Below are 27,637 nucleotides of genomic sequence, written 5' to 3' on the forward strand. Positions count from 1 at the left end.
GGGAATAGACTCTTGGGGACGGGAGTGGGGTGCTAAGCAAAGGCTGAAGTAGGGAAGTTGGTTAAGAGGCAACTGCAATAGGTTAGGTGAGAAATGGTGTCCCCTGGGCCAGGTGGTCAAAGTGAACCCAGTGAGAAGTTGAGAGACTCTGGGTACACCTTGATTCTAAAGCAGATTGGATTTGCTGATCAGCTGGGTGTGTGTGTCTGTAGCCTGTGAAAGAAACCACCTAGTGTAACATCGAGATGATGGGCCTGAGCAGTTGGCAGGATGGAGTCAAGGAGGACTTCAGGAAATTCGAGATTCTGTTGTGGATATTGTCCTTAAACATGAGAGGGGGGCGGAGATCTGCTTCACGGAAGGGACCAGCCTCCGTGGAGGCGTGGACAGCTCCTCAGCAAAATACAAGCAGAAAGGTGCAAGCCCATACAAACTCTTTTTTCCAATTAATTTTTAAAAAAAATTGAAGTATAGTTGACATACAATGTTACATGAGCTTCGGCTGTGCAATATAGTGATTCAGCGATTGGACAACTCTATACATTATGCTATGCTCTCTCTGGACGGCTCCTATTTTTTCAATGAAAGAGCGCTCGGGGTCATCCTTCAGAGTGAATATGCAGGGAGGAAGTGTTTGAAGTTTGAGGCCACAGTTGTTGAGGAGAGTGGGGGAATGAATGGAGGAAGGCAGTAAAATTGGGGGGGGGGGCAGGCGGAAACAGCTCTAAAGGCCCACTTGACCTTAAGGTGGTGATGTGTTTTCCTTCAGGCACCTTAAGGCACACAGGTACAGGTGTGGAGTCAGAAGAGCCGGCATTAGCTGCGGCTGAAGGTTGGCTGAGTACCGTGGAATGAGAGCAGGGGAAAAATATTCAGTGTTCAAGGAATTCACTCACTCCATGCCTGGGGGTACGAGGAAGTGAGAATTACCACCACTTGAGAGCCTCAGGGAAAACTGTGTCTTGGGGGAGAAAAGGGTTTAATTCAAGACAAAGAAGGAAAGAAAGCATTCAAAGAGGCTGAGGAGGTAGGGGGTTTTGTTACTCTTGGTAAATCTCTTTCAGTGGAGTGGTGTGGCCTGCCTGGAGGGAGTCAGGAAGAAGTGAGAATAGTTGACAGAAAAGTGGACAACTCTTTCAAAAATTTTTGCTCTAAAGGTGCTGGATGAATTGAAGGCTGGTGTGTGTGTGTGTGTGTGTGTGTGTGACTTAAGATAGATGATATTTCAGCATGTTTTTATACCAACAAAAAAGAGCCAGTTAAGAGAGCAAAAAATTGCCAGTACAAAAGAGAAAAGGGACTGATGTGGGGATCCTTGCAGAAGCAAAGTCCTTGAGAAGGCTAGAGGGCATTGGATCCAAGGCCTAAGTGGAAGAATTGGCCTTAGAACCAACTTTGTACAAGTGGCAAAGAAGGCTGTAGGCAGGAAGGTTGGTGGAAACGTTAACTGGAAAGATTCGTTCTCTTTGGAATGGATCTATTTTATCTCTGTAAGTATGAGAGGTTGTCATCTGGTGTGTGTGTGTGTGTGTGTGTGTGTGTTGGGGAGGGGGGTGAATATTGGAAATTTGATGAAAGGGCCAGGAGAGACAGTCCTGAGGTTGGGAGAATGAATTTACTACGGAATCATAGAAAGTTTGCTTGGCAGTATTGAGGGTCCACCTGACGTGTGTGGTCCTAGATCTGAAGCGGGATCAGTCGACAGAGTTGTGTCATTTTTCCCCACCGGACCATCCCCATCCCAGGGTTTGCAATGAAATGCTGCAAATATGGGGCCGCCATCTGGGCTTCAAAAGGAGGGAAGCAAGGGCATGAAGGGGGTCCTGGATAACGACAAAGGGTCTGGTCGAGGGCCTGGAGAGGACTAGGGTCAATGTACTTGAAAGGGAGAGGGCAGTAAACAGAGAGGGGGGTAGATGAGCTTCAGATTGTGCAGATGGTGCCTTATTGATTTTTCTCCTCCAACTGAAAAAAAGCACTAACCAAGTGAAACCCTTATGATCAAGGTGATGTTGCTTTTGGCTTCCTGAAGGAAAACGCTTTCTGATTATATCACTGGTTTGGTTAGGGTTGGTTTGGCTAGTAGAGTTGGAGTCAGTGGGAATTTCACAGTTGATTCCGGTATGAAATGAGTGCCTTTATGCTTTGTTACAAGGAAGCACTACGGCAAACAGGGGAAACCTGTAAATTGTTTTGACGCCAATATGGAGAGATACATTTGGCTTTAACTTTTCACATACGTTTCATGATGCCAATATTAAAATAAGAAAATGCTCATTTCATAATGAATGGAAATCTTCTCACGAATTTGGTATCCTCAGCAACTTTAGAGAATAAAAGGGTTTCTCTGGGAGTGTACGTAAAAAAGGAATTAATTGGGGCGCCTGGGTGGCGCAGTCGGTTAAGCGTCCGACTTCAGCCAGGTCACGATCTCGCGGTCCGGGAGTTCGAGCCCCGCGTCAGGCTCTGGGCGGATGGCTCGGAGCCTGGAGCCTGTTTCCGATTCTGTGTCTCCCAGTCTCTCTGCCCCTCCCCCGTTCATGCTCTGTCTCTCTCTGTCCCCCAAAAAATAAATAAACGTTGAAAAAAAAAATTTATTAAAAAAAAGGAATTAATTTAAGCGAGGATATTTTGCTGTTAAGGATTTAAAAGTAAGCATAAAAAAAAAAACCCTTCGTTATAAAATTCTTTATTCCACCGCATTGCCATTTAAAATTCCAAGAATATAAGCAAATATCGTCCAACGTCAGAAGTAGATTCAGGGTGACCATCTTCAGTGTTTAGTGACTTAATAGTATCATGGGAAGGTTCAATTCATTAAAAAGAATAATCAAGTTTCATTTGCATAATAATCAAGATAGGCTTGGTGTACAGAATTACATTTTCACTTGGCTTATACAATTCCATTTTCTCCAACCGGAAGCTGTGTAGGATCCAGGCCCACTTTCTTCATGGACACGGCCACGTCAAACAAATAGTCGTAACACTCACACCTAGAAAAGAGAAAGCAAAAAACGGAAGCTCTGAGTGAAAGAGAGTTCTCCAGCCCTCCCACATTTCTCCTCTCCATCAGGCTAAGCCGGCTCCCTAGTGCATTGTTTTTTTTCTCAATTCCACGCCAGATTTTTCTCATTTTGCCCCCAGCATTATTAAAACATGGAAAGGAATCATTTTGAATCATGCAACCATATTACATGCATCTCAGGAAATAAAAGGGAGTTTAAAATATACTACTTACATAAATTTAAATTCTTTACTCCGTGTCACTTTTTGAAATAAATGTAGCAAATCATTATTAACTTGGGTTAGCCTTATTCTCCCTTCTGGCCTTACACTTGGGAGAAAAAGAGCTGTTTCCTTCTCCTTTGTATCAAGTGCATAGTGTCTCGCCAAATAACAGCTTGTCCAATAAATATTTTGTAATAAATGAATACATAATGCAAATCAAGTATCTAGAAATAACAGACTTACATTTAAATCTTCTTAACTGTTTTTATTCATTTAAAAAAAAATTTTTTTTAACGTTTATTTATTTTTGAGACAGAGAGAGACAGAGCATGAACAGGGGAGGGGCAGAGAGAGAGGGAGACACAGAATCTGAAACAGGCTCCAGGCTCTGAGCGGTCAGCACAGAGCCTGACACGGGGCTCGAACTCACGGACCGTGAGATCATGACCTGAGCCGAAGTCGGATGCTTAACCGACCAAGCCACCCAGGTGCCCCTGTTTTTATTCATTTTTGAGACAGAGAGAGAGACAGAGCATGAGCAGGGGAGGGGCAGAGCAAGAGGGAGACACAGAATCCAAAGCAGGCTCCGGGCTCCGAGCTGTCAGCACAGAGCCCGGCACGGGGCTTGAACTCACGAACCGCGAGATCATGACCTGAGCCGAAGTTGGACGCTTAACCGACTGAGCCACCCAGGCGCCCCCAGATGACTTAAATTTAAACCGCTTTGACCAGTAACACACAAAAAAGTCGTACTTCCTTTCAAATCATAAAACACACTTCATTCCCTCTTCACATCTGGAGTATAGTGACTTGTCCCAAATGCCCTTTGATGGATACTTACATGGTTTTGGCCTGCTCCCAGGTTTCTCCCCAGACGTACACTCCATGACGCCTGACCAGGACCGCGCAGGAGTCTGGGTATTCATTTATCGCGCGAGCCATTCGTTCTTTGAGGTCTTTCTCCTCAGGTGTATTCTCAATAATGGGTACCACTAACATATCATCATACCTATGGGACAAAACAAGCCATTTTTCCCGCTAAAGCAAATAAAGGTATTCATATGTAAAATTTACAATTTTTTTCACAGACCAACTAGACATTCTCTTTGTATCTGAAAGCCACTCCACGTTGGGAACAAGATTTTGCATGTTATTCTGTATATCTTGCATAGAGAGCTGTATCAAAAGACGCCTTGGGAATTTGGCAGGTATTATTCTAAGTGGCAGAAATTTGTATAGGATACCAAAACCTAACAAAGAAATTATCAAGATCATACAAGTATTTCCTTGAGGCAGAGACAATCATAGTATTTTTAGTAGGAGATGAGAAACGATAGATCCGAGAACCAGAAACATAGAAAGGATTAACCGTTGAACTACTTATTAAGTATGGATTTTCCAAAGATACAAAATCATTTTATTTTATCTCTGCAAGACCTCAAAGTGTCTCAGGCAAATAAATATATACGGGTGTGGTTTATAGTACTGGGTTAGCAAGAACCTTCTGGAAATAACTATTAAAGGTGTGATAGTCCTTTCAGAACATTCTCAAGTCTGTGGCATTAGAACGTCTTTTACTTCCACCTGTGTTCAGTAAATACATGTGATAAAATCAGAATATCCATTTCCTTTCTGTTCATGTAATAATATTTACGCAAATAACTTAGATACTGGCAAAATTAAGTCTCTCTCTGAGGTCATTTATACCCAGTCAAACTCGGACATGTTTTCCCTTTTACATCAATTTCTCTTCCCTTGTTAAAGGAACATCTCCTTTGTCACTACCGCTATAATGGCCAAACTTAACAACAACAAAAGAAGTTCTAAGTAAAGTTTTACCAAAAATTGCTACTTTAGGGCAGGTATAGGCTAAGGAGCTGTCACGTGATAAACAGCCTGGCCAACCACTACCAGCAGCATTATGGAGATGTTTATTATTTCACTTAAGTGAAATAGAGGTGATTGAAGGATATTCTTAAATATGGAAAGAATGAATTGCTAGCCCCAAATCTTTCTTTTTTTTTTTTTTAATCTTTACTTATTTTTGAGAGAGAGAGACACAGTGCAAGCAGGGGAGGGGCAGAGAGAGAGGGAGACAGAATCCGAAGCAGGGTCCAGGTTCTGAGCCCCTGACATGGGGCTCGAACTCACAAAATGCGAGTTGATGACCTGAGCCGAAGTCAGACGTTTAACGGACTGAGCCAGCCAGACGCTCCCCAGATCTTTCCTAATGTTGGCCAAGAGAATCACAAACATATATTTTCCTCTAGCATACACTGAAAAGTCAGACATCTTTTCCTGAGTAAAATAATATCACAGCAAAATGAGACCTGAAATTCAACGCAAGCCACCCACTTTACACACTGAACACTATTCCTTCTGAGTCAAATGAGGAACAGAGCCAATATGGTCCTCTGACCTCTAAACAGTGTGCTTTTTTCACTCTGCCACAGGCCACTCGTGTTGCTGCCGGAAGGAAGGACAACCATACGTACATACATACGGTAACCTCCCCTGAGGAGAATTAGGTGTGTATTTGAAAGTTTTTGTTTTTCAAGCTGGACTTAAAAAATACAGAGTATCAAAACCCTCCTTTGTTCCTTCGTCCAGCCTTCACTGCCCCTTCTTTTGAAAACTGGACTCTTAGGATTCTCCCCAAATTCTGAAGAAAGATCACTGTCTCCTGAGCTGTTACTGACTTCCCAGCCAGGATCAAATAGAATTGCAAAAGACATTTCAAAAAGGTTTGTATTCTGTAAAATCAGAAACGTTTCAAGTGATCTATAAAGCGTGTATGTTACGATGCATAAAAAGTGGCATGTCTTGATTCGGGCCATTCTTTTTCTCACAGAATTCCAGAAGGCTCTCTGCTGTCCCTCGACCCGCCCTTTCACGCCTCCGTCTCACCTGCTTTTATTTCTTCACCAAAGCAACCAAACGCTGCTGAAATTAATAGCACACACAATGCCTCTCCTTGGAGACCCAGCATGGAAAGGCAATGTGGGGCTATCCTTTCCTTAGTATGTACACTTTCATAATTTAAACATTTCACTTTTGTAAATAGATATTCTGCAGTGCTGAGTAATGCTGTAGGCATACAATAAATAGTAACTAAAATCAAGTCATATTAAGTTCCCAGCACACCAGTTTAAACATGTACTTGGATTCTACTACGTGGATTAACAATAAGATACTGCTGTTAAGAACACTTTAGAAAAACTGGCACCCATTTCCTCTAAGCAAGGTAAGGTAGGATCAGGCCCTTTGGCAAATTAAGCAGCTCAGGAATAAGAATGCCAGCACATTCAAATGAAATGCTTAGCTTGTACCTGAACACTGAGAACGCGTTTCTTCCCATCCCTGTATTCTAGATTGGCGAACATTTTGGTGGGCTGGTGGATTTGGTTGATTTTATCTAGAAGGCCTCCATTCTATACCATCTATGCCACTTTCCATACTGAAAAATTATAAAAATACATAGATCTACTTAACTGAAATAATCGTAAATATGAGAATATTCTAGAAGTACTAAATTTGAAAAAATTAAAAATTTGTTTTAATTTATTATTTTTTTTTATTTTTGAGAGCACGAGAGAGAGACAGAGCATGAGCAGGGGAGAGGCAGAGAGAGAGGGAGACACACGTCCAAAGCAGGCTCCAGGCTCTGAGCTGTCGGCACAGAGCCCGATGTGGGGCTTGAACTCATTTATTTAATGTTAAATACATTTTAACGTTTATTTATTTTTGAGAGAGAGAGAGAGAGAGAGACAGAGTGCGAGCAGGGGCGGGGCACAGAGAGAGGGAGATATAGACTCAGCCCAGAGCCCGACACGGGTCTTGAACTCTCGAATTGCAAGATCATGACCTGAGCCGAAGTCAGATGTTTAACCGACACAGGCTCCCCTAGACATACTAAATTAAATCAAGATGAAGCTTCAGTCAGGGCTGAAGCTTCCTGGAGACAAAATGAAGGTGAGGGGACCACGCTCCCAGGGTGCTTCCATACAGGAACATAATCTTTCCATCTCTATAGAAAGCTCAGCCAAGGGTTTTCCACTTAACTCTGACAAACGGTTTCATTATTCATGTTGCTAATAATTTACCAAGGCTGGGGTGGTGGTGGGGAGGAGGAAGGGTGGCGTCTGATTTGTGTCACTGAGAACAGAAGTGTAATATTAAGTGGGGTATTACTTAACACAGATCCCACGACATCTCATTAAAGGCATAAAAAAGATCAGTAGCCTCTTTATCAAAAGACAGAAAAAATACTTTTGAAATTACTTAGGCAAAAATAGAAAAAAATACCTGTAATACCCTCCCGAAGTACATTTCCTTATTCCTTTTATCATCTCTTGATGTGTAATTTTAAACTCTCGTCCTGGAAAGAGAAGGGTGGCCATGACAGCTGCTTTTGAGTGGGTATGAATCACTGCACCTGCTCCTGGAGGAGGGAGAAGAAAGTCACATACTCAGGGAACACAAAATGATACCTTTAAAAATATATATATGATATATGATATATAGTATCTATATATATATAGATAGATATATAGTATATATGTGATATATAGTATATATATATAATATATATGATATGTGATATATAGTATATATGTTATATATATATATATATATATATATATATATATATATACTATATATCACATATCATATATATTTCATCACATACATTTATTTGTATATGATGATGACCTTGTTTTTCTTGGCATGGAATAATAAGTTGGCAGTAGACAGGAGGGGAGGGATGGAGGTAGGAAGAGAGAAATACTAACAGAAGCTGCAAAGCTGCAAAAAGCATTTAAACTTTATCAGCATCAGGGCAATGCACAATACACATGCTTAAGAAATAGCTTTTAGATGGTCTGAAGTGTAACTAGAATAATCATGGAGATCATAGTCCAATATTCCCATTGAATTAGGAGTTCCTCTGTGCCAGGCACTGGGCAAATCCCCATTATGTGCGATCTCTTGATCTTGAGTCCCCCACAACAACCAGAGATGTCAATTCTATCCCCCCGACTTAATGGTCAAGGAAACAGGGGTTCAGAGATGTTAAATCACTTGTCTGCGGTTCGCAGATAGCAGTGGTGGCACTTGGATTTAAACTACGGTCATGGTGACCCTTAATCATGGAGTTAGGCTTCAGAGTGCGGGCCATGTCTCGGTGGCATCGGGGTTGCAGGGTTTTAAGGTACAGTGTAATGGATTTACCTAAAAAAAGGATTTGTATGCTATAAAATTCAGTAATGGCTATTTTTGCAATTGGAAGTTTATTTCGCTTTATGCTGGGAGAGATGTTTCATGCTGTTAGCATCTGTTCCTGAGATTTTACGCTGTCGGGAGCAGCTGACAGTGTCCGGGAACAGAACACAGCATGAGACCATGCTCAGAACAGATTTCATTCAGGGGCTATAAAAAGCATGGTTGTAATGACTTTATTGCTCTGGTGTTTCAGGTATAATTTTCTATTTTCACACCGTCCTCTAGGCTCAACCTTTCCAGACTGGTTTGCTATCACAAATTCTGGGAATTGAAATAAGACTCCTACTTTTATCATATGGTACACTAAAAAAAAAGAGAAAGAGAGAGAGAGAGAGAGAGAGAGACAGCACTATTCCCACTAAAAGTAAAGGCCACAATTTTCCCTCACTTGTAATCTTACTTACCTTCTACAAGTTCCCAGAGGTAGACCTCTACACTAGAAGTAGGCATCTGATTGTAAATACAGTGTTGTCAGTCAACCTGACAATCTAGTGGAGTCATACTGGGTTGGAATTCTGGCCCCAGTACTCACTAGCTATTTATTTTAGGAAAATCTCCCAGAGCCTCTGTCCTCTCGAATACAAAATGGAGTCACAGTGGGCCTTCCACGTGGGCTGATGTGAGCACTGAAGGTGTTAACATAATTAACACAGTAGGTGTTCGAGAAATGCTAACTACCACAATACTTACAATTATTTAGAAAACCTACTGTGTAGCAAATAGTTCTTTATGGTGAATACATTTTCTGCCTACCTCTCATTGTGTAGGCATTCATGAAAAGAGGAGTGCACTGGCTTTTTTTAAGCTTCTTCTGCGGCAGAGGTCCACTTATGTCCTGCTCATTGATGTCACAAACAAACATGTCTTCAGGCTGTTTGTAGAGGGGGGCAGAGAAGAAAAAAAAGGCTTATACGATATCAATGAGAAGTGTCCCCTTTCTGGTGTGCGTGTGCTAAGATGTATGTATGCATATTTGACCCATCTTTTAAATATTCATATAATTGTTTCTCTTCCAAAATGTTTTCGCCATTTTGAGAAATAAAAACTGTTTTCTACTGATAAAAATATTCTCAAGAGAGCTGCAATTCTTCCTTTAGAATTTGAAGAAACAATTGATATGGAAAATTTCATATGCATGTAATGATACTTCATCAACTTAGCTTCTTGGCTTTCCCCTGTCATTTCACAACTATATTTCAGAGAAACTCTACAAAGAAATCATCACTCGAAGATGGGGGTTACGGTTTTTTCTTCATATGTCATCATAGGAGGAAAAATATAGAGTAGAATTTTCTTATCTCCTGAGAAAGGGAACTGGTACTCAGACATGTTAATCTCAGTAAGGTATATTATTCTTAAAGTTGAAGTAATTAAGCAGATCCACAGATTTTTCCTAGTAGTGCATGCATACTTCTGACTTGTGACTTTCATTTGCCAGGGTTTCTTACAAACTACAATATAAATGTTTTACTAATGAAGGATTATGCCTTAGGAGTTAAGTGTTATGTTTAAATTTTCAGCACTCCAGCATTAATATGGAATGAGACTTCTCAAAAATCTGACATAAAGTTTTATAACTTAGATTGGAATAGCTTTGCTATTGTTTAGTATGAGCCAGTTTGGTCCATCGAGACCATCAATGTGATCACCCTACCAGCCTGATAAAGACAGTGTTATAATGCTGCAAAATTATAATCGCTTTGTAGCAGGACTTAAGATTGTGCCATTCGCTTGTGCCCTCTAGAGGATGAATGACAATTCAAAAATATTAGTTGCATGGAGGTTCACCTTAAAAAAAAAATTTACTAGTTACTTAAGAAATGTTTATTGATTATTCGTTTAAATTGTCAATATAACCCCCCCCCCCTCAAAACTTCGTTTAAAATTAATTCCATTTCACAAAACAATAACAGTCAGGTAGAGAAGAAAAGAGCTTTGGGGTCAAGAAGGAACCTTCAACATACCTGGATCCGTTCCTTTTGCACTCCTGAAGGAGCAATGTAGATCTCATCGCTGGTAACACAAAATGTAGAAATTGGTATGTATTTAACTCTACCGTTCTGCTTTTGAACAAAGGCAAGTGTATTCTTACAGTCCAATCATCAATATTCTTTATAAATCAAATCACACAGAAAGCTGCTTGAATTAATTACTGATGTGTGCTGTATAGAAAGAATAACAAATTACTAATGCACTGTAATTACATTACACACGTAATGCTGGTGATGCAGTAAAATGTTGACAGTTTTCATATATATTTCTTTATTTCTGTTTACAGTGCAAAATCAATGGTAACCAGATTTTTATCTGGTTATGGGAAATAAAACAAGTCTTTGGCATCTTTAAGCATGAGATTGCCGTTTATCTCATTAAATGTGGAACAGTTATTACAAAATCCAATCAGGGGAAGATATGCTCATGAGCAGATGATCTCTGTCTCGCAAGGGATCAAGTTTAATTTTGGTGCTTGAAACGCTCTGCTTATAAAACATGAAGTTCAGGGACCCCTGCTGGACACCTTATTAAATTACAGCATTAACATTAAGCTACTTTTTGGGTGGAATATATGCTTCCTATTTGAAAAGCACATCTTTCTTGTGAAACTATTTGGTAATAGTGCTGAAACAACTGTGGAAAGTTAAAAATACGGATAAAAGGCACGGTTCCATCTGGAGATGTGTCTGTTATAGAATGTTGTGCTAGGGGAGATGCTATAATGTACCATTTGTCACAAAGTACTCTCAAATTTGGGAAATTAATTTCAAAATCTTCTCTAAATTCTCTCCAGCCTCAACAAAGGTCCTTTGTCTCCTTTGTCAGTTTCAGTGGCTCCCAGAAGGCAGTAAAGAGCTGCCACATACATGCGATTGAAAGAAATACCAGCACCTGAATGCTCCAGCTTCTGCCGCTGAGCCATGGATGTAGGGACACTGGTTCCCGGTGGAAAATGAGGATGATGGCCTATATTGAGTCAAGCCATCAATCCAGTTATTAATAAACCCGTAGACTTGTAACTGACAAAAATGAAAGTTCCTTTAAGGGTCCACTTGGTAAACTAAGATCTGGAAAAGAAATGTCTGGCAATGGGAGTGAAATCCAAACCACAGTAAGCTACATTCAGTTGTTTTCATGAAATAGCTCGCTTTAGAGCTTTGTTGCATTAAAAAAAAACCCACGACATAAGAAAACAGAGTGGCACTCCTCTGGAACCAGTGGAATCAGAGGGATCATACCGTTAGAAAGAGTTCTTTGCAAATACCGGGGATCCAAATCTCCTTTCCTTATGTAACATGGAAGAAATTCTATACTCATGTGTGATATATAGTCAGTGGACTTGTAGGGTAAGTCTTCTTGTGTGGGGAGAAATGTATGCAGTCCTGGGAACAGACCCAAATAAAGTTTAAAACAGCCTGTCAGTAAATACACTCCATCTACAAAGTGGGAAAATCCAGGGTATTCTGTTTATTCAAGTGATTTCGTAATCGGATTCTGTTTTTATTGCTCCCTTTGTGAAAACAAAACTGATCAACTTTGGGTAATTAAAAGATTAGCTAAATATGTTTTAGAAAAAATATATACTTACATCTACAAAGAAGGAGGTACCTGGATAAAAATGTAAAGATGATAGAAACTCTATTTTATTTTTGAGAGAGAGCGTGGGGGAGGGGGAGAGGGAGAGAGAACCTTAAGCAGGTTCCATGCCCAGCACAGAGCCTGATCTCAGGACCCTGAGGTCATGACCTGAGCCAAAATCCAGAGTTGGACACTTAACTGATGAGCCGTCCAGGCGCCCCGAGAGCCTTTATTTTAGGAGGGAAATGTGCCAAAGACTAAAAGGGAAGTATTTACTTGGTGCCGTAAGCCACAAACAAAAAGCATTTTGCATCTGAAGTATTAAGTTTTGAAATTTATTTCTTGGTACTGCCTGCTCTTTCACTATTCCATAAGGAGGGAAACAAAATTCAAGAGTTCAAAATACATCTATGTTCAGTTGCGTCTGTTTTTATTTACTGCCTAGCTATTTAAAAAAATTTAAATCTAGGGGCACCTGGGTGGTTCGGTTGAGCATCTGACTTTGGCTCAGGTCATGATCTCGTGGTTCCTGAGTTCAAGCCTCCCATTGGGCTCACTGCTGTAGCTCAGAGCCTGTTTTGGATCCTCTGTCCCCCTCTGTCTGCCCCTGCCATTTGTGGTCTCTCAAAAAAAAATTTTTTTTTAAATTTAAATCATAATATACCTCACATATCTTGTCTACACTACAGGTTTATCAAATTTAATTTTAATAGCATGAATAGGACTGGTGTCTCTGACACGTTTCAATATCACACCATGAAAACAGGAAATGCGGGGCACCTGGATGGCTCAGTCGGTTGAGCGTCCAACTCCAGCTCAGGTCATGATCTCACACTCCGTGAGTTCGAGCCCCACGTCGGGCTCTGTGCTGTCAGCTCAGAGCCTGGAGCCTGCTTCAGATTCTGTGTCTCCCTCTCTCTCTGTCCCTCCCTTGCTCATGCTCTGTCTCTCTCTGTCTCAAAAATAAATTAATAAAAACATTAAAAAAAATTAAAAAACAAAAAACAGGGGCGCCTGGGTGGCGCAGTCGGTTAAGCGTCCGACTTCAGCCAGGTCACGATCTCGCGGTCCGTGAGTTCGAGCCCCGCGTCAGGCTCTGGGCTGATGGCTCAGAGCCTGGAGCCTGTTTCCCATTCTGTGTCTCCCTCGCTCTCTGCCCCTCCCCCGTTCATGTTCTGTCTCTCTCTGTCCCAAAAATAAATAAATGTTAAAAAAAAAAAAAATTAAAAAAACAAAAAAACAAAAAAACAAACAAAACAAAAAACAAAAAACAGGAAATGCTAAATGTGAATGGTGGTGCCCCAACCTAAATACAATGGCTGTTGAGTGTCTTGGAATTGCTTCGATTACTGTCATTTTCTTGCTCTTCTATTTCCTCCTTCTGATTTAACTCTCATATGTATCTTAAGCTGTCTTTTATACACATCTTTTGGTACCACACACAAGTAGTATAATCTAAAATGGTATCAGCCAAACCTTGGAATCAGTAAATAATTTTATATCTCCAAACATAATCTATTGGGTTTGTCCTTCATTCCAAATTTATTTGCTTTAAGCATCAAAGAAAACCAAACTTTCACCTATAACATGAGAATAACATAGCAGATAGTTAATGATGTGGGTTTATGAAGTCATTTAAATACTAGGAAAAAAAATCCAACATTTTACTACAAATTACCCATCTTATTTTGCAAAGCACACGTTTAATAACATTCCAAACAATGCCATAAAATTGGGGCTGTTTCCACCCGTGACCTCCAGGAGGAGCTCCTCACCCATTAAGAACCTAACCAAGGACCAAACATTTTCGCTTATGACGCAATGTCCCCATAAATTGATTGTAGTGCTGTAAAAACCATTTAATTTTAAAAGGTGCCCCGTGAGTGTTTTAGGGTGACCACACACATTTTCAGTGCATGGGTTAGTAAACTTCTTCTAGAAAGAACATAGTCTTTTATGTCTTTATGATAAATAAATTTACTTTTGAGATTTGCATTCCATTTTCACTTTGCCATTTTTTTTAATGTTTCTTTGTTTTGAGACAAAGAGTGAGGGAGAGAGAGCAAGCGAGCAGGGGAGGGGCAGAGGGAGAGGGGGAAAGGGAATCCCAAGCAGGCTCCACGCTGACAGCATGGATCTCAGGAACCATGAGATCATGACCTGAGCCAAAATTCAAGAGTCAAATACAACTGACAGAGCCACCCAGGTGCCCCATCACTGCCATTTATTTAAAGAGCCACTTCACAAATGGTTATTTGAACTCAGTTTGATAGAAGTATTTTGTACATATTTGTACATACATATATTTCTGCATATGCAAATAAAAAGCAGTTAACTAAAGGCAATGTTTAGAATAGGATTTATTATACATACAGCTGAGAAACCAAGTTATTGGGAACTCAACTAAATGGATAAATGAAACAACAGTGACAAATGTCATCATCTTAGTGACAAATGTCATTATCTTAGGACTTTGCTCTGACCAGTCAACTTGAAAGCTTTGGCAAAATAATCTGAAAACCTGCCAAATGCTGGATTGGATTGATGGAGCACTGGGTTGACAGAGAGGAGGCACGGATGGATGTGCGATGCACCATGAGGAACATGACGTTTCCAGACTGCGTGCATCCCTATACATGGAACTGTGACAGCTGGGTCCCTACTGACGTTGCCCACAGTTCGATTACTATTCCATGAGTTACTCGGTAATTTGAAGTAGATGAAATTTCACTGGCATCATCCTGTAGTAGACCGAAAAATCTCTTTTGTTCTAAGCATTCTGATTACATTTTCCATTCCATTCCTTTCTACGAAATGCAGCCCCCTTGGCGGTATTACTATATAGAGTCGATAGTATATAAATGTTACATTAATTCAATTTTGTTAAAGAAAGTGAATTAGGATAAAGAAAGAAATCAAGTTACTCCGTTTAACATTCAGCCTCCGGACAGTACTATTCCTAAAAGAGTTCAGGAGAAAAAAAACATTCATCCTATTCCAGAAACACTTGAAAGAATGAGTTTTAACTCATTCTTGTTTTATCTTGTGAGCAACAAAGACCAGCAGGTGCTATCCATGAATGATAATACATGATGCACTTAGAAAGGCATAATGTCGTCTTTTGACTTAATAAAATGTAATTTTTAGTACTTTTGATGGTTCATAATCTGTGTTTAAGTGACCTTAAAATATGTATCTGAACCCTTGAAACAAATCCTGCTTACCTAGAAAGGACCCTTTCTTTCTTTTTTTTTAAATTTAATTTTTAATTTTTTTAAATTTACATCCAAATTAGTTAGTATATATATAGTGCAACAATGATTTCAGGAGTAGATTCCTTAGTTCCCCTTACCCATTACCCCATCCCCCCTCCCACAATCCCTCCAGTAACCCTCTGTTCTCCATATTTATGAGTCTCTTATGTTTTGTCCTCCTTCCTGTTTTTATATTATTTTTGTTTCCCTTCCCTTATGTTCATCTGTTTTGTCTCTTAAAGTCCTCATATGAGTGAAGTCATATGATATTTGTCTTTCTCGGACTGACTAATTTCACTTAGCATCATACCCTCCAGTTCCATCCACGTAGTTGCAAATGGCAAGATTTCATTCTTTTTGATTGCCGAGTAATACTCCATTGTATATATATACCACATTTTCTTTATCCATTCATCCATCGATGGACATCTGGGCTCTTTCCATACTTTGGCTATTGTTGATAGTGCTGCTATAAACTTGGGGGTGCATGTGTCCCTTCGAAACAGCACACCTGTATCCCTTGGATAAATGCCTAGTAGTGCAATTCCTGGGTCGTAGGGTAGTTCTAGTTTTAGTTTTTTGAGGAACCTCCATACTGTTTTCCAGAGTGGCTGCGCCAGCTTGCATTCCCAAGAAGGGACCCTTTCTAATTCCAGACATAGAAACATACTTGGCAGTGTGCAATTTAACTTTGGGACTCCAAAGACCGGGGCCCAAATTATTCTGTTTAGAAATTGTGACTCTTAAATCCTTAGGTATTTATTGTATGTACAACTTCTACACAGTTGTCATTCAGTTACGCAAATACTCATTTCTCCACTTAGAAACTAGATACTTTCACTATCACATAAAACTGAGTACCCGTTGTTCTTTGTACATAACACATATTAGGCTCTTCATGGGCTACTTACGTGGAGAATGCTCAGAAATGACATCAGGCAGACACTTACCCATGTTTCAAGCTAATTCCTCCTCCAGTCCCAGTGACCCAGCCCAAGTGGTAAAACTGTTTGCAAAGCTCTGGGATCAGGTATCTTGGATGTTCCTTGTCCTTAAAAAGAAGATAAGGATTTTTCAAACAGACATTATATTATTGGGTGACTTTTCTAGCTGACATCTTTGCTAAGAAGCCAAGAAAATCTACTATAGAGAGGGTACCATGAGGGAGAAAACTATTACAAAACATACTTTGTTTTTTAAAGTTGTTATAAAACTTTTTTTTTCAATGTTTATTTTTGAAGGAGAGAGAGAGACAGAGTGTGAGCTGGGGAGGGGCAGAAGAGAGGGAGACACAGAATCCAAAGCAGGCTCCATGCTCTGAGCTGTCAGCACGGAGCCCGATGTGGGGCTCGAACCCACGAGTTATGAGGTCATGACGTGAGCTGAAGTCAGACACTTAACTGACTGAGCCACTCAGGTGCCCCCATAATTTGTTTTTGATGTTTAGAAAGTGGATCTATGTTATTTGGCAACCTGGAATTATTCAGGATAGGGCCATATAGTCCAACACTATGGAATAGGCTATAAGAACAAGGTGGGGAAATGCCCAGTATATAATGCAAAGCACCTACTGCAATGGCTGAAATAAAATAGAATTTAGTGCTGAAAGGAACATGTTTTGGTCTGTCCAGCAAATTTCATTACACAAAACATCTTATTAAGTCATGATATACATATGACAGCTATTTGTTCATATTCTGTGTGGTCTGATTTTATTTTTATTCTAAAATGTCTTTTCTCCATAGTGATTACATTGTTTTTGCTTATTACAAAATCAATATATACTCACTATGGAATATAAAGTCAAGGAAAGAACATAAAAAGGACTCACTCAGAAGCAATCACAAGTAATACTTTCTGGGCCCATTTGTATGAAGATATGTGTGTATAGGAACAAATGTATATATGCTGGGATGAACACAGAGCTTTTATTCATGTATTTTTATTGAAGCATAATTGACATATAGCATTATATTAGTTTCAAGTGGATAACATAAAGTGTAGGTATCTGTATATATTGTAAGTGATCAGCACAATAAATCTAGTTAAAGTAAGAGCTTATTTTTATTAAGTCTAATGATTACTTCTTTAGGAATAAAAAAACATGTTTCCCCATTTTTTAAAGTTAAAGTTAATAAAACCCAAAACAATAATGAAAAATGCAATGAATTCCATTTCTGGCAGTATGAAATCTAACTTTAACCTTGAAACAACTGAAAATGTTGAGTAATTTTTTTTTTCCTGAATAAAGTTTAAAACAAAATTTCAAATTAAATTGCTGAGCTAGCAAAAAAGTAAAGAAGGCTTCACAGTGGCCATAAAAGAAACCAGGGTGGGGGCTCCTGGGTGGCTCAGTCAGTTAAGCATCCAACTCTTGATTTCGGCTCAGGTCACGATCTCATGATTCGTGAAATTGAGCCCCACATTGGGCTGTATACTGACAGCGGGGAGCCTGCCTGGGATTCTCTCTCCCCTCTCTGCCCCTCTCCTGCTTGTGCAAGCTCTCTCTCTCTCAGAATAAATAAACATCAAAAAAAAAAAATAGTTGTTAAAAAAAAAGAAACCAGAGTGAGTCTACCCCGGAGGGAAGCTCTGAAGCCATTTCCCTGAAGGTATTTGCAGATCTCTGGTGAGCTTGACCTTCAATTTTGATAGCTATGCAAGCTGTCAGAAACACGAAATAAACCCTAGGGTGTGCTCAGAATGGGGTGCCTAATAGAAAATCCCTCCATAGGCTTGAAACCAGATAAGAGGTTATACCCCCCAGGTAAGGGTAAACAAGAAATAGACCCTCTGTGCACAAAAGCACAGCTGGGAAGCTTGCCTGTATAAATCTTGGCACTGGATAAAGGGGAGAAATACCTTTGGGCCCAGAGAGGGCTGACTCTCGAGCACACCAAATTTTTAGCTACTTCACTGGCTTTCTGAAATTATAGTGTTTTCCCCGATTCACTGTTAATATTTTACATACACTTTGTATTTTATCATAAATAATAGTTTGATGGAGTAGACTTCAAAATGTAAAATTAAGAACACGGGAATGTTAAAATTTTTTAAAGTTCTGACTCAACACAGGCTTAGGAGTTAACGGACATAAAGTCAAACCTTCGTTACACTATTTATTGCTTATATGACTATGGGTTTCGGTTTACTAATCTACAAAGTGAGAATATTATGAGGAGTAAAAAGAGATACAGTGCTACAGGCTTCCAGGTATGGAGTGAGTAAGTTTTTTTAAAAATGAGAAAAAATGGAGATAAAGCATCTAGGACAATGTGTGACAATGTTAGTTTCCCTCCCATTTTTTTCAACGTTTATTTATTTTTGGGACAGAGAGAGACAGAGCATGAACGGGGGAGGGTCAGAGAGAGAGAGGGAGACACAGAATCAGAAACAGGCTCCAGGCTCTGAGCCATCAGCCCAGCGCCCGACGCGGGGCTCGAACTCACGGACCGCGAGATCGTGACCTGGCTGAAGTCGGACGCTTAACCGACTGCGCCACCCAGGCGCCCCCTCCCATTTTTTTCGATGTTATGTTAGTTTTTTCGATGTACAATAAACTCTGACAATTTAGGCAATGCTCGCCACAGTAAATGCAGTTACCATCTGTCACCATACAGTGTTATTACATTATTGACTATATTCCCTATGCTGTACTTTTCATCCCTATGACTTATCTATTTTATAATTGGAAGTTTTACCTCCCTCCCATTTAAAGTGCTAAAAATTCTGGAATTGAAACTAATAATAAAGCTGTGTTGGTTTTCCTTATATCTGTCCCTACAAAATCTAGCCAGAATTATCCATGCCTTGTAGAATTTGCCATTTTCTTTTTTAGTGATACAAATGATATTTTAATTATATATTAAAGAACAGATAAGGAGAAAACTCCTACAGTTTTCCAATCCTTAAAACCATCCATTTGCACAGAAAGTTGCAAACATTATAGAAAATAGTCTGTTATTATGGGTCTCCCCTTCCCCTTTTGTCTTCCAGTCCTGAGTTATTGTAGCAACTAGCCAGCTTCATACTACAGTGATAACCATGATAAGGCCGTTCCTGTTCATAAAGTTTCATTCATTTGTTCATACCCACAAAATTTCAATTTTAGGAAGTTGTAGCAGTGGGAACTAACAGATATATTTGGTAAAAATGCAATCATCTAAATTGTTCAGGATGGTAAGAAAGTAAGTATCAGAATGTATATTTCACTAAGAATTGACAAGCTTAGTTAATATTTACTTCTCCCCTGAATGTCAATAATATTACTTATCTGTTACTATTATGTCTGGGTTTGTAAGAATTTTGAAACACATAACTGAAGATAGATTGCAATCAACTTCTGACAGTAGAGGTCCTATAGTGTGAGGGAGAAACATTTAACAGTATTTTGTATATAGCAAAAACATTAAAGCCTAAAAAGTTTTTGAAGCAATACTGAATTTTTCCGATTTTTCAGTCCCGTTATTTTATGGAAATCAGTTTCACTGTCACTGAAACACTTGCTCACAGCCAACAAGGATTCTACTCCCCTCCCCCACCTTTTCTTTCAATTGAAGCATAAGAGAGGTACTGCTTGGACAGAGGTTTGCCTGGGGGACTCTCAAAACAAATATAAAATAAACACGTGTCAAATATATTATTTAACCCATCAGCTAGTGAGGGAACCAGAAACATGATACTGCTGTGTCCAAAGAGAAGGCAAAACATCACCCATATAAGTAATTAGGAATTCTGGATTTATAAATGAGGAAAAACCGGACAATATCCACCAGGCAGCAACGAACTGAATGTCCAGAATGCAGCCTGCATTTCTAGGGTCAGTAATCATCTGCATGACTGTCAGATTCTATAATTACAGAGTTGCACAATAGCTCAAAGATAGCCCGTGACACCTAGTGATCTTTTCTGCTCATTTCAGTCTTTCAAAATTCTTGACACTGGCCCAAGGGAGGGACTGGATTCAGACACAGCCAAGTTGTCGGCATTTTTTCAGTCTCTGGGCTTTCTCTCTGCACATCTCCTTCTCCTCTCCGTGCGTACTGGCTTTCTTTGCAACTTTACCTCCACTGACGCTATTTCTCTCCCTTCCACTTTCACCACACTTACAAACTCTTTTTCACGCCAGTTAGGCACTGACTGGAAGAAATGAGAAGGTGTGAGGGGCGCCTGGGTGGCGCAGTCGGTTAAGCGTCTGACTTCAGCCAGGTCACGATCTCGCGGTCGGTGAGTTCGAGCCCCGTGTCAGGCTCTGGGCTGATGGCTCGGAGCCTGGAGCCTGTTTCCGATTCTGTGTCTCCCTCTCTCTCTGCCCCTCCCCGGTTCATGCTCTGTCTCTCTCTGTCCCAAAAATAAATAAATGTTGAAAAAAAAAATTAAAAAAAAAAAAAAAGAAAAAGAAATGAGAAGGTGTGGAGGCTTGCTTCAGCTTTGACCCCCAACTAGCTGAATGCCCTAAGGCAAGTCTGTGACCCTTTCTGGGTATCAGTTTCCTTATGCTAATAATCTGGATCAGTGATTTCCAGACTTCTGATTTTCAAAACCAGAGTTTGTAGGGGCACCTGGGTGGCTCAGTCGGTTGAGAGTCCAACTTCGGCTCCGGTCACGATCTCACCGTTTGTGGGTTGGAGCCTCACATCAGGCTCTGTGCTGACAGCTCAGAGCCTGGAGCCCGATTTGGATTGTGTCTCCCTTTGTCTCTGTCACTCCCTGACTCACGCCCTGTCTTCCTCTGTCTCTCAAAAATAAATAAACATTAAAAAAACATTTTTTTTTAAGCCAGGGTTTGTTGTTGCTGCTGTAGTTTAAATTTTAGGGACTGACATAAGGTTGCCAAGTTATAACGGTAATTACATTTAACCAGCTACTATCACCTTTTTCAAAAAAGAAAGTACATTTTAAAATTTTATTTAATTTTTTTTTAAGTTTATTTATTTTGAGAGAGACAGAGAGTGTGAGTGGAGGAGGGGCAGAGAGAGAATCCCAAGCAGGCTCCGCAATGCCAGCACAGAGCCCGATGCAGTGCTCGAACTCACGAAACCAAGAGATCATAACCTGAGCCGAAACCGAGAGTTGGACACTTAACCAACTGAGCCACCCAGGCGACGCCCAAAAAGTACATTTTTAACATAAAGAAAAGAGTAGGAAGGTTCATCTCAAAATAAAAGGTTGTCCTTTAAACCGAATGTGTTAATTTTGTGAAATTCACTTTTTGATTGTCCTTACTTTCTTATTTTGCAACAGTTGAGTAAAAACTCTTTCAAGGACTCATTTGGGGAGGAATACGGTTATCTGTCCCTATTTGGTCTCCTTGCCTACAATTTCTCCTTTCTCTCCCTCTTCTCTAGCTTACCCTCCTCTCTCCCATGAGCACTAAAAGAATATACTGCTTTGATCACTGCACCCCATCCCTCCAATCACTTAATGCTCAGGTGCACCTCCTTGGTCTGTTATTTAAGTCCTTCTGCTTTCTTGCCCCAATTTTACTTTTTGCCCGTTTTCTTTCAGTCCATTTTCATACAAATCTCTCAGTTCTATTCAACTTAGTTGTAGTCAGCCTCCAGGATGGCTCTTTGTGATCTCTGCCTCCTGGTATTCACACCCCGCGGTGTAGGCCCTTCTCACATTGTACTAGGGCTGCGTGGCCAACGGACTGACAGCGTGTCACTTCTGAGATTAGGATATAAGACACTATGGCTTCTGTCTTGGTTGCTCTCTGGGGGAGCAAGCCAGCGGCTACATGGAGAGGGTACTCAGCCTACGCAGAAGGCTGTGTAGTGAAGAATTGGAGGTGTATGGACAATAATCAGTGAGAAATGGAGGCCCGCCAACGACACTGTGGCATGCCTGCAGCTCCAGCTGCCATCAGGCCTCGAGATGACAGTAGCTCCAGGGGACAGTTTGTCTGCCACCTTAGGAGAGACCCTGAGCCAGAACCTTGAGCCAAACTCCCCTAGACTCCTAATCCTCAAACTCTGCGAGACAGACAGTGTTTGGGTTTTAAGCCCAAGTTTTGGGGTACTTGCTATGGAGAGCACTAGTTAACTAAGACATATTTTCTTTATAACCAAGTGCATCTTTTTTTTCTTTGCACTGTTATTGCTCGTGGTGGATTTTCAATTATTGCAACTCTGTCAGGCTCCTGCTTATCAGCGTTAACACCAGGCCCCCTATCGCTTCCCCTGTGATTCCTTCTGCCATCATCCCAGCAGGAAGTGATCGCTCCTTCCTCTAATCCCATGCCACAGCATTTGCTCTATGTACCTGTCCTTTCGGTTTTTATTATAGAGCCTTCTCATTCATTCATTTGGCAAACTTCTGTAGGCCCTGAAGAAATGAATAGGAGGAAGATAAAACCCTTGCCCTCAAGAAGCTTACAATCTAGTGTAGAAGTTACGAAAGGACAAAGCAATACATAATACAGGGCAGTCCAAGGAAGCCACTTACCGGTGGGAGGAAGAAGCTAGCGGTGGGAGGGAGCAGGAGTCGGGCAAAGCTTCACAGAGGAGGGAAGGGTGAGTCAGGTCTCAATGAAGGATGGTGGGAGTATGCCAAGCATTTCCTGGCAATTCAGCCACTAACACTTGACAAAGTCCCTGCCCTAAAGAAATTTACATTCTGGGGGTAGTTTTAAAAGAGCAAAGAGAGGAATAAATTATAATAAGTAGGAAGAAGGAGGGGCGCCTGGGTGGCTCAGTCGGTTGAGCGTCCAACTTTGGCTCAGGTCGGGATCTCCACTCTGAGTTCAAGCCCCGCGTTGGGCTCTGTGCTGACAGCTCAGCCTGGAGCCTGCTTCAGATTCTAGGTCTCCCTCTCTCTCTCTGCCCCTCCCCCGCTCATGTTCTCTGTCAAAAATATATAAACATTAAAAAAATATTTTTTTAAATAAGTAGGAAGAAGGAAAACAAGGAACTTAAGAGAAACATAGCAGAGATTGATTTTGAATAAGGTGGTTAAGGAAAGCCTCTCTGAGCACTTGACAACCTAAAGGCCACAGAATGTGAAAAACCAACCAACCAACCAGTGTGTAATAAATGAATGTGCTTGCACACACAAGGTTTGTCTGGGGTGCGGCAAGCACTCCAGGCAGAGAAGACAGCAGATGTAAAGGCCCTGGAGTGAGACAGTGCTTACCACATTTGATGGAAAGAAGGCCAGGTGGCCGGAGCAGAGTGTTGACAAGGAAAGTGCTGAGAGAGGCAGATGAACTTGTAGGGGCCAGGTCACGCAGGGCCTTGGAAGCCATGCTGATGAGGACAGTCTGGCCGAGAGGGGGCTGACTCACAGTAAGAGAGACAGGGAGAGGGACAGGAGCAACTTCTGAATGTGAGAGGGGAGGCAGATCCTGTGCACAAGAGGAGAGATTGGGCTTCCGCCATCTTGAAAAATGAGAAGGTGGGTTCCCGTTTCAGCAGGTCGCTAGGTTTTGTGGTAGGAAGGCAAGTAAGTTCATATCCGGTGTCTTCTATTTTCTTAAGTATAAACAAAGCCATCAGCTGAGGAACGATGTGGGGACGGGGTATGAGAGGCTTGAACAGATAATAAAAGGTATAATCTAGTCCTCTCAGGGAGTGGGACAGTAAAGTACCCGGGAAACATGGGATGGTTGTTGGGCAGTGTTAAGGGTCAATTTGGGGTTGAAATCTTGAATATGAAGTGAGGCCGCTCAGTGCAGTTATGTAATTTTCTCTAGGAATGCAGCTCGGTGCGATCACAAAAACGATGGGTTCACTTTGGGTTTTTGCTAGGCCGACTATCTTTGTAAATTAGGTCAACCTTAAGTACGAATTGTTTTTAAAAACTTTTTTTTTTTTCAACGTTTATTTATTTTTGGGACAGAGAGAGACAGAGCATGAACGGGGGAGGGGCAGAGAGAGAGGGAGACACAGAATCGGAAACAGGCTCCAGGCTCTGAGCCATCAGCCCAGAGCCCGACGCGGGGCTCGAACTCCCGGACCGTGAGATCGTGACCTGGCTGAAGTCGGACGCTTAACCGACTGCGCCACCCAGGCGCCCCAAGTACGAACTGTTTTAATAGGTTGGGTGTGGAAGCCAGATCTTAGTGGGTTAAGAAGTGAATAAAACTTAGAGGCAGAGAATTCTAAAGACTCTTTCAATAGTGTGGCTATGAAGGGCCAGATAGGGAAACCAAAGGGAAAACTGGTTAATAACAGAGTTTTAGCATGTAAAGGAAACTCTGAAATAACCAGTTTTCCTTTCATGCTAAAAGGTAAAATTAGGGAAGGGGGAGAGATTAGCACCACAGGAAAGCAAAAGCCTAATAGGTCAATCTTTGTGGAGACAGAGCAGCTGGAATTAGACCCGGGAAATATTTATCTTAGGAGGAAGAAGAAAAGTAAGGAAGATATGTAATAATACGATTAATAACAAAAATAGTTAATATTTATTGAATACTTATTTTATGCCAGGTAGTATTCTAAAAGCTTATATATACAACTTAATCCTTATAATAGCTATATTATGCTAAGAAAGATTGAGGCACTTGGGTGGCTCAGTTGGTTGGAGGTCCAATTCTTGATTTTGACTCAGGTCATGATGCCAGGTTTGTGGGATTCAGTCCCCGTGGAGCCTGCTTCATCTTCTGTCTCCCTCTCTCTGTCTGTCCCTCCCCCATTCACTTGCTCTCTCTCTCTCTCTCTCTAAAAAAAAAAAAAAAAAAGAAAGTAAAAAAAAGATTAATGCATCCACAATTGCCCACGTGGCAACTGGCAGAACCAAGATTTTCGCTGGCAGTCAAATTCTAGATGTCTTGTTCTTAATCTTAACATTATAACGTAGGTGGGAACAGGAAGAAATCGAAGTTAAGATGTTCACAACTAACAGCTTCATTTTCTTTGTGTTTCTGGAGGCGAAGTCACCTTCAAAGCAGGTTTGGGGGAAAGAATGAGAGGAGATGGTGAGGTCTGAGGATAGTCACTTCAGGTAATGTGAAGGAAAGCTCCTGGGGGGGGGGGGGGCTCCCAGGAGGTGTCCAGGAGCCAGCTGCAGTAGGACACAATAATATTTGTAGAGACACAAATGTGTGTAGTGGAGGGACACTCCCTCAAACCCCATCCCTTGGGGGTCTGCGTGGGAGGCATTTAAGTAAAGGCAATTAATTATTTGTAATCCAGTGTGATAGATCCTGTGATGGGGGCTACACAGAGAGAAGTGTCGGAGTAAAAAAAGAAAAGTCCTTCACCCCAAAAAGGTGTGAGGTGAAGGGGCAGTGGTGGAGCAGGGAAGGGCATGGCCATGGGAATGCGTTGCTAGAGTGGAGGGGAGGGGTAAAGATGTACAGAACTGATGAGGTCAAGGGAAGGGTATTGAAAGGCCTTGTGTTATAATAACAGCAAAGAACAAGTATTTATTCAGGGTTGACATATATAGGACACTATGATATGTAAGGTAAAATTAAAAAATAGAAGTAGTTCTTGGTTTATTTCCCAGCTAAGCTTAGCTGCCTACAAAGCAGGGAACATGCTCTTGATATATACCTACCAGATAGTGCTTTGCCCAATAAACACTGTGAATTAAGATCACATCTCCTACATTAAGGAAAGTCCTGTATCAGAGCTTACGAACTGGTGGCTCACGGACCGAATGAAGCTTACTGGAAGTGGTTTATTTAAGTGCATATGCAAATCTGTTGTGGGCAGGGGAGCTCTGTAGCCTGGCAAGCACATTTAGGTGGTACTCACTAGTCAGCTCAACCCAGATCCCATGAAGGAATACAAGCTCCATGCCATCAGATGTACCAAAGTTTTAACAGAAGCCTGAAGTGCTCTGCATTTTGAAAGGTTGGCTAATATTTCTTATGAACAGTAAGTGAGGCAAACACAGCTGTTGGCCCAGCTGTCTGTTGGCCACGTTTGGTTTGAGAGGTCTTGTTTATTCTCAGATCCCTTGATAAAGGCTCTCTTTGATGCTCCTTTAGATAATATTTCACCAAGGGTCACTTACTGGTGGCATGAACACACATGCTATCGAAACACCTTAGCAGAGATTCTATTAACAGGTTGCTTTCTGCAGTTTCCACGCACGCCTGCCTAGCCATCTGACCTGTATCCAACATCTTCCCCCTTCCTATCCAATTTTTCCTGTCCAGCATTCCATCCTCACAGTTGTCTTTGCTAAGCTGTCTTTGCTTAGCTTTTGCTAAGCTGTGGGAGTATTCCCACAAGATTGACAAGTATTTCGCAATAAGATCTCCCACGTTACGACTTTTTTAACTGGGGCCTTCAGTCAGTCCTAAGAAAGAACAGGAGGAATAGGGGGCTAATTTTAGGGGGCTATCCCTGCCTCTTAAGCAGGGGTTCTCTCATTGTATTGTAATTGTTTACTCCTCTAGTTTTCCTCCAGACCGCAGGCCATTTGTCTTAATCCTCGCTGTATCCCTGGGCACACAGGTATTCCATAAAGCTGTTGGGGTGTATACCCAGTGAATGAAAAGCAGATGTAGCCCGAGGGTGGATTTTCCTTTGACTTCTGCTCAAGGATGACCATCCCATAATCACTCTAAACTGAGGCAGGCCGAGAGGGAAAGTGGGGGCTACTGAAGCACAGCCTCGGTTTGGCCACAGTCTCCCGAGCGCCTACTGCCTGCCAAACGTCGGGCTGATTGCCAGGGCGCAGAAAATAAGCTCGAGGGCAGTCTTAGCTCCATTTCCACTCCAGTGCCTCCTGTTGCCTCGTTTGCCCTGTATTCCCGGTAAGTTGTTTCAAAACACACTCAAGATGCGCAGCGCTCTCCTCCGTTATTTTCCCTTTTTCAGCGTTTGGCGCCCAGCGCCCGTCATCGGAGCCCAGCCTCGGGAACGGCGACTGCCGTGGCCTCGAATCGGCCTGCGGAGCCAGGGCGGCGGGTAGCGGGGGCGGCGTCCACACCGGTCCCAGGCCCCCCAGGTCGGCGCCCCGCTCCCGCCGCCGCACGCCACCTGTGCCTCAAGTCCGGGCAAACAGGGCACCCGCGGCCCCGCCCCTACCTTAGCGCCGCAGCCCTGCGAGCAGCAGTCTCCCTCCGGAGCGTGACAGCCCGACATGGCCCTGATGAGGGGAACCCACGGCCTCCTATCTTTGAGCGGCTTCGGGACCGAGGTGGGTCTGGGCTAAGAGCAGTCTGTGGCGTGACCACCGCTGCAATCGGGCGGCGCTGAGGGCAGCTCGGGGGCGGGTCCAAAAGGCGGAAGGCGGGTCTTGGAGGACCTCGCGGACCGTAGATCCAGAGGCGCGGCCTCCTGGCTGAGGGGCGGGGCCAACGAGGTTGGAGGCGGGACTAGGAGAACCTCTTGATTCCGAGA

The 27,637-nt window shown here is 41.8% G+C and overlaps 1 protein-coding gene across 1 annotated transcript; it reads right to left on the bottom strand.

The window, feature by feature from the left end:
• Nucleotides 1-2,677: 2,677 nt before the first annotated feature.
• LOC122483698 (APAF1 interacting protein) lies at nt 2,678-27,607 on the bottom strand. The gene is made up of 7 exons (XM_043580927.1): nt 27,323-27,607; nt 16,289-16,389; nt 10,476-10,524; nt 9,265-9,382; nt 7,534-7,669; nt 4,070-4,237; nt 2,678-2,993 (listed from the first exon to the last, which is right to left on the bottom strand). Exons 1-7 carry the CDS (start codon nt 27,377-27,379, stop codon nt 2,894-2,896), a joined length of 729 nt encoding a protein of 242 aa, XP_043436862.1. The 5' UTR covers nt 27,380-27,607; the 3' UTR covers nt 2,678-2,893.
• Between the last annotated feature and the right edge of the window lie 30 nt (nt 27,608-27,637).

Source organism: Prionailurus bengalensis, chromosome D1 (assembly GCF_016509475.1).
Source record: "Prionailurus bengalensis isolate Pbe53 chromosome D1, Fcat_Pben_1.1_paternal_pri, whole genome shotgun sequence".
NCBI lineage: Eukaryota > Metazoa > Chordata > Mammalia > Carnivora > Felidae > Prionailurus > Prionailurus bengalensis.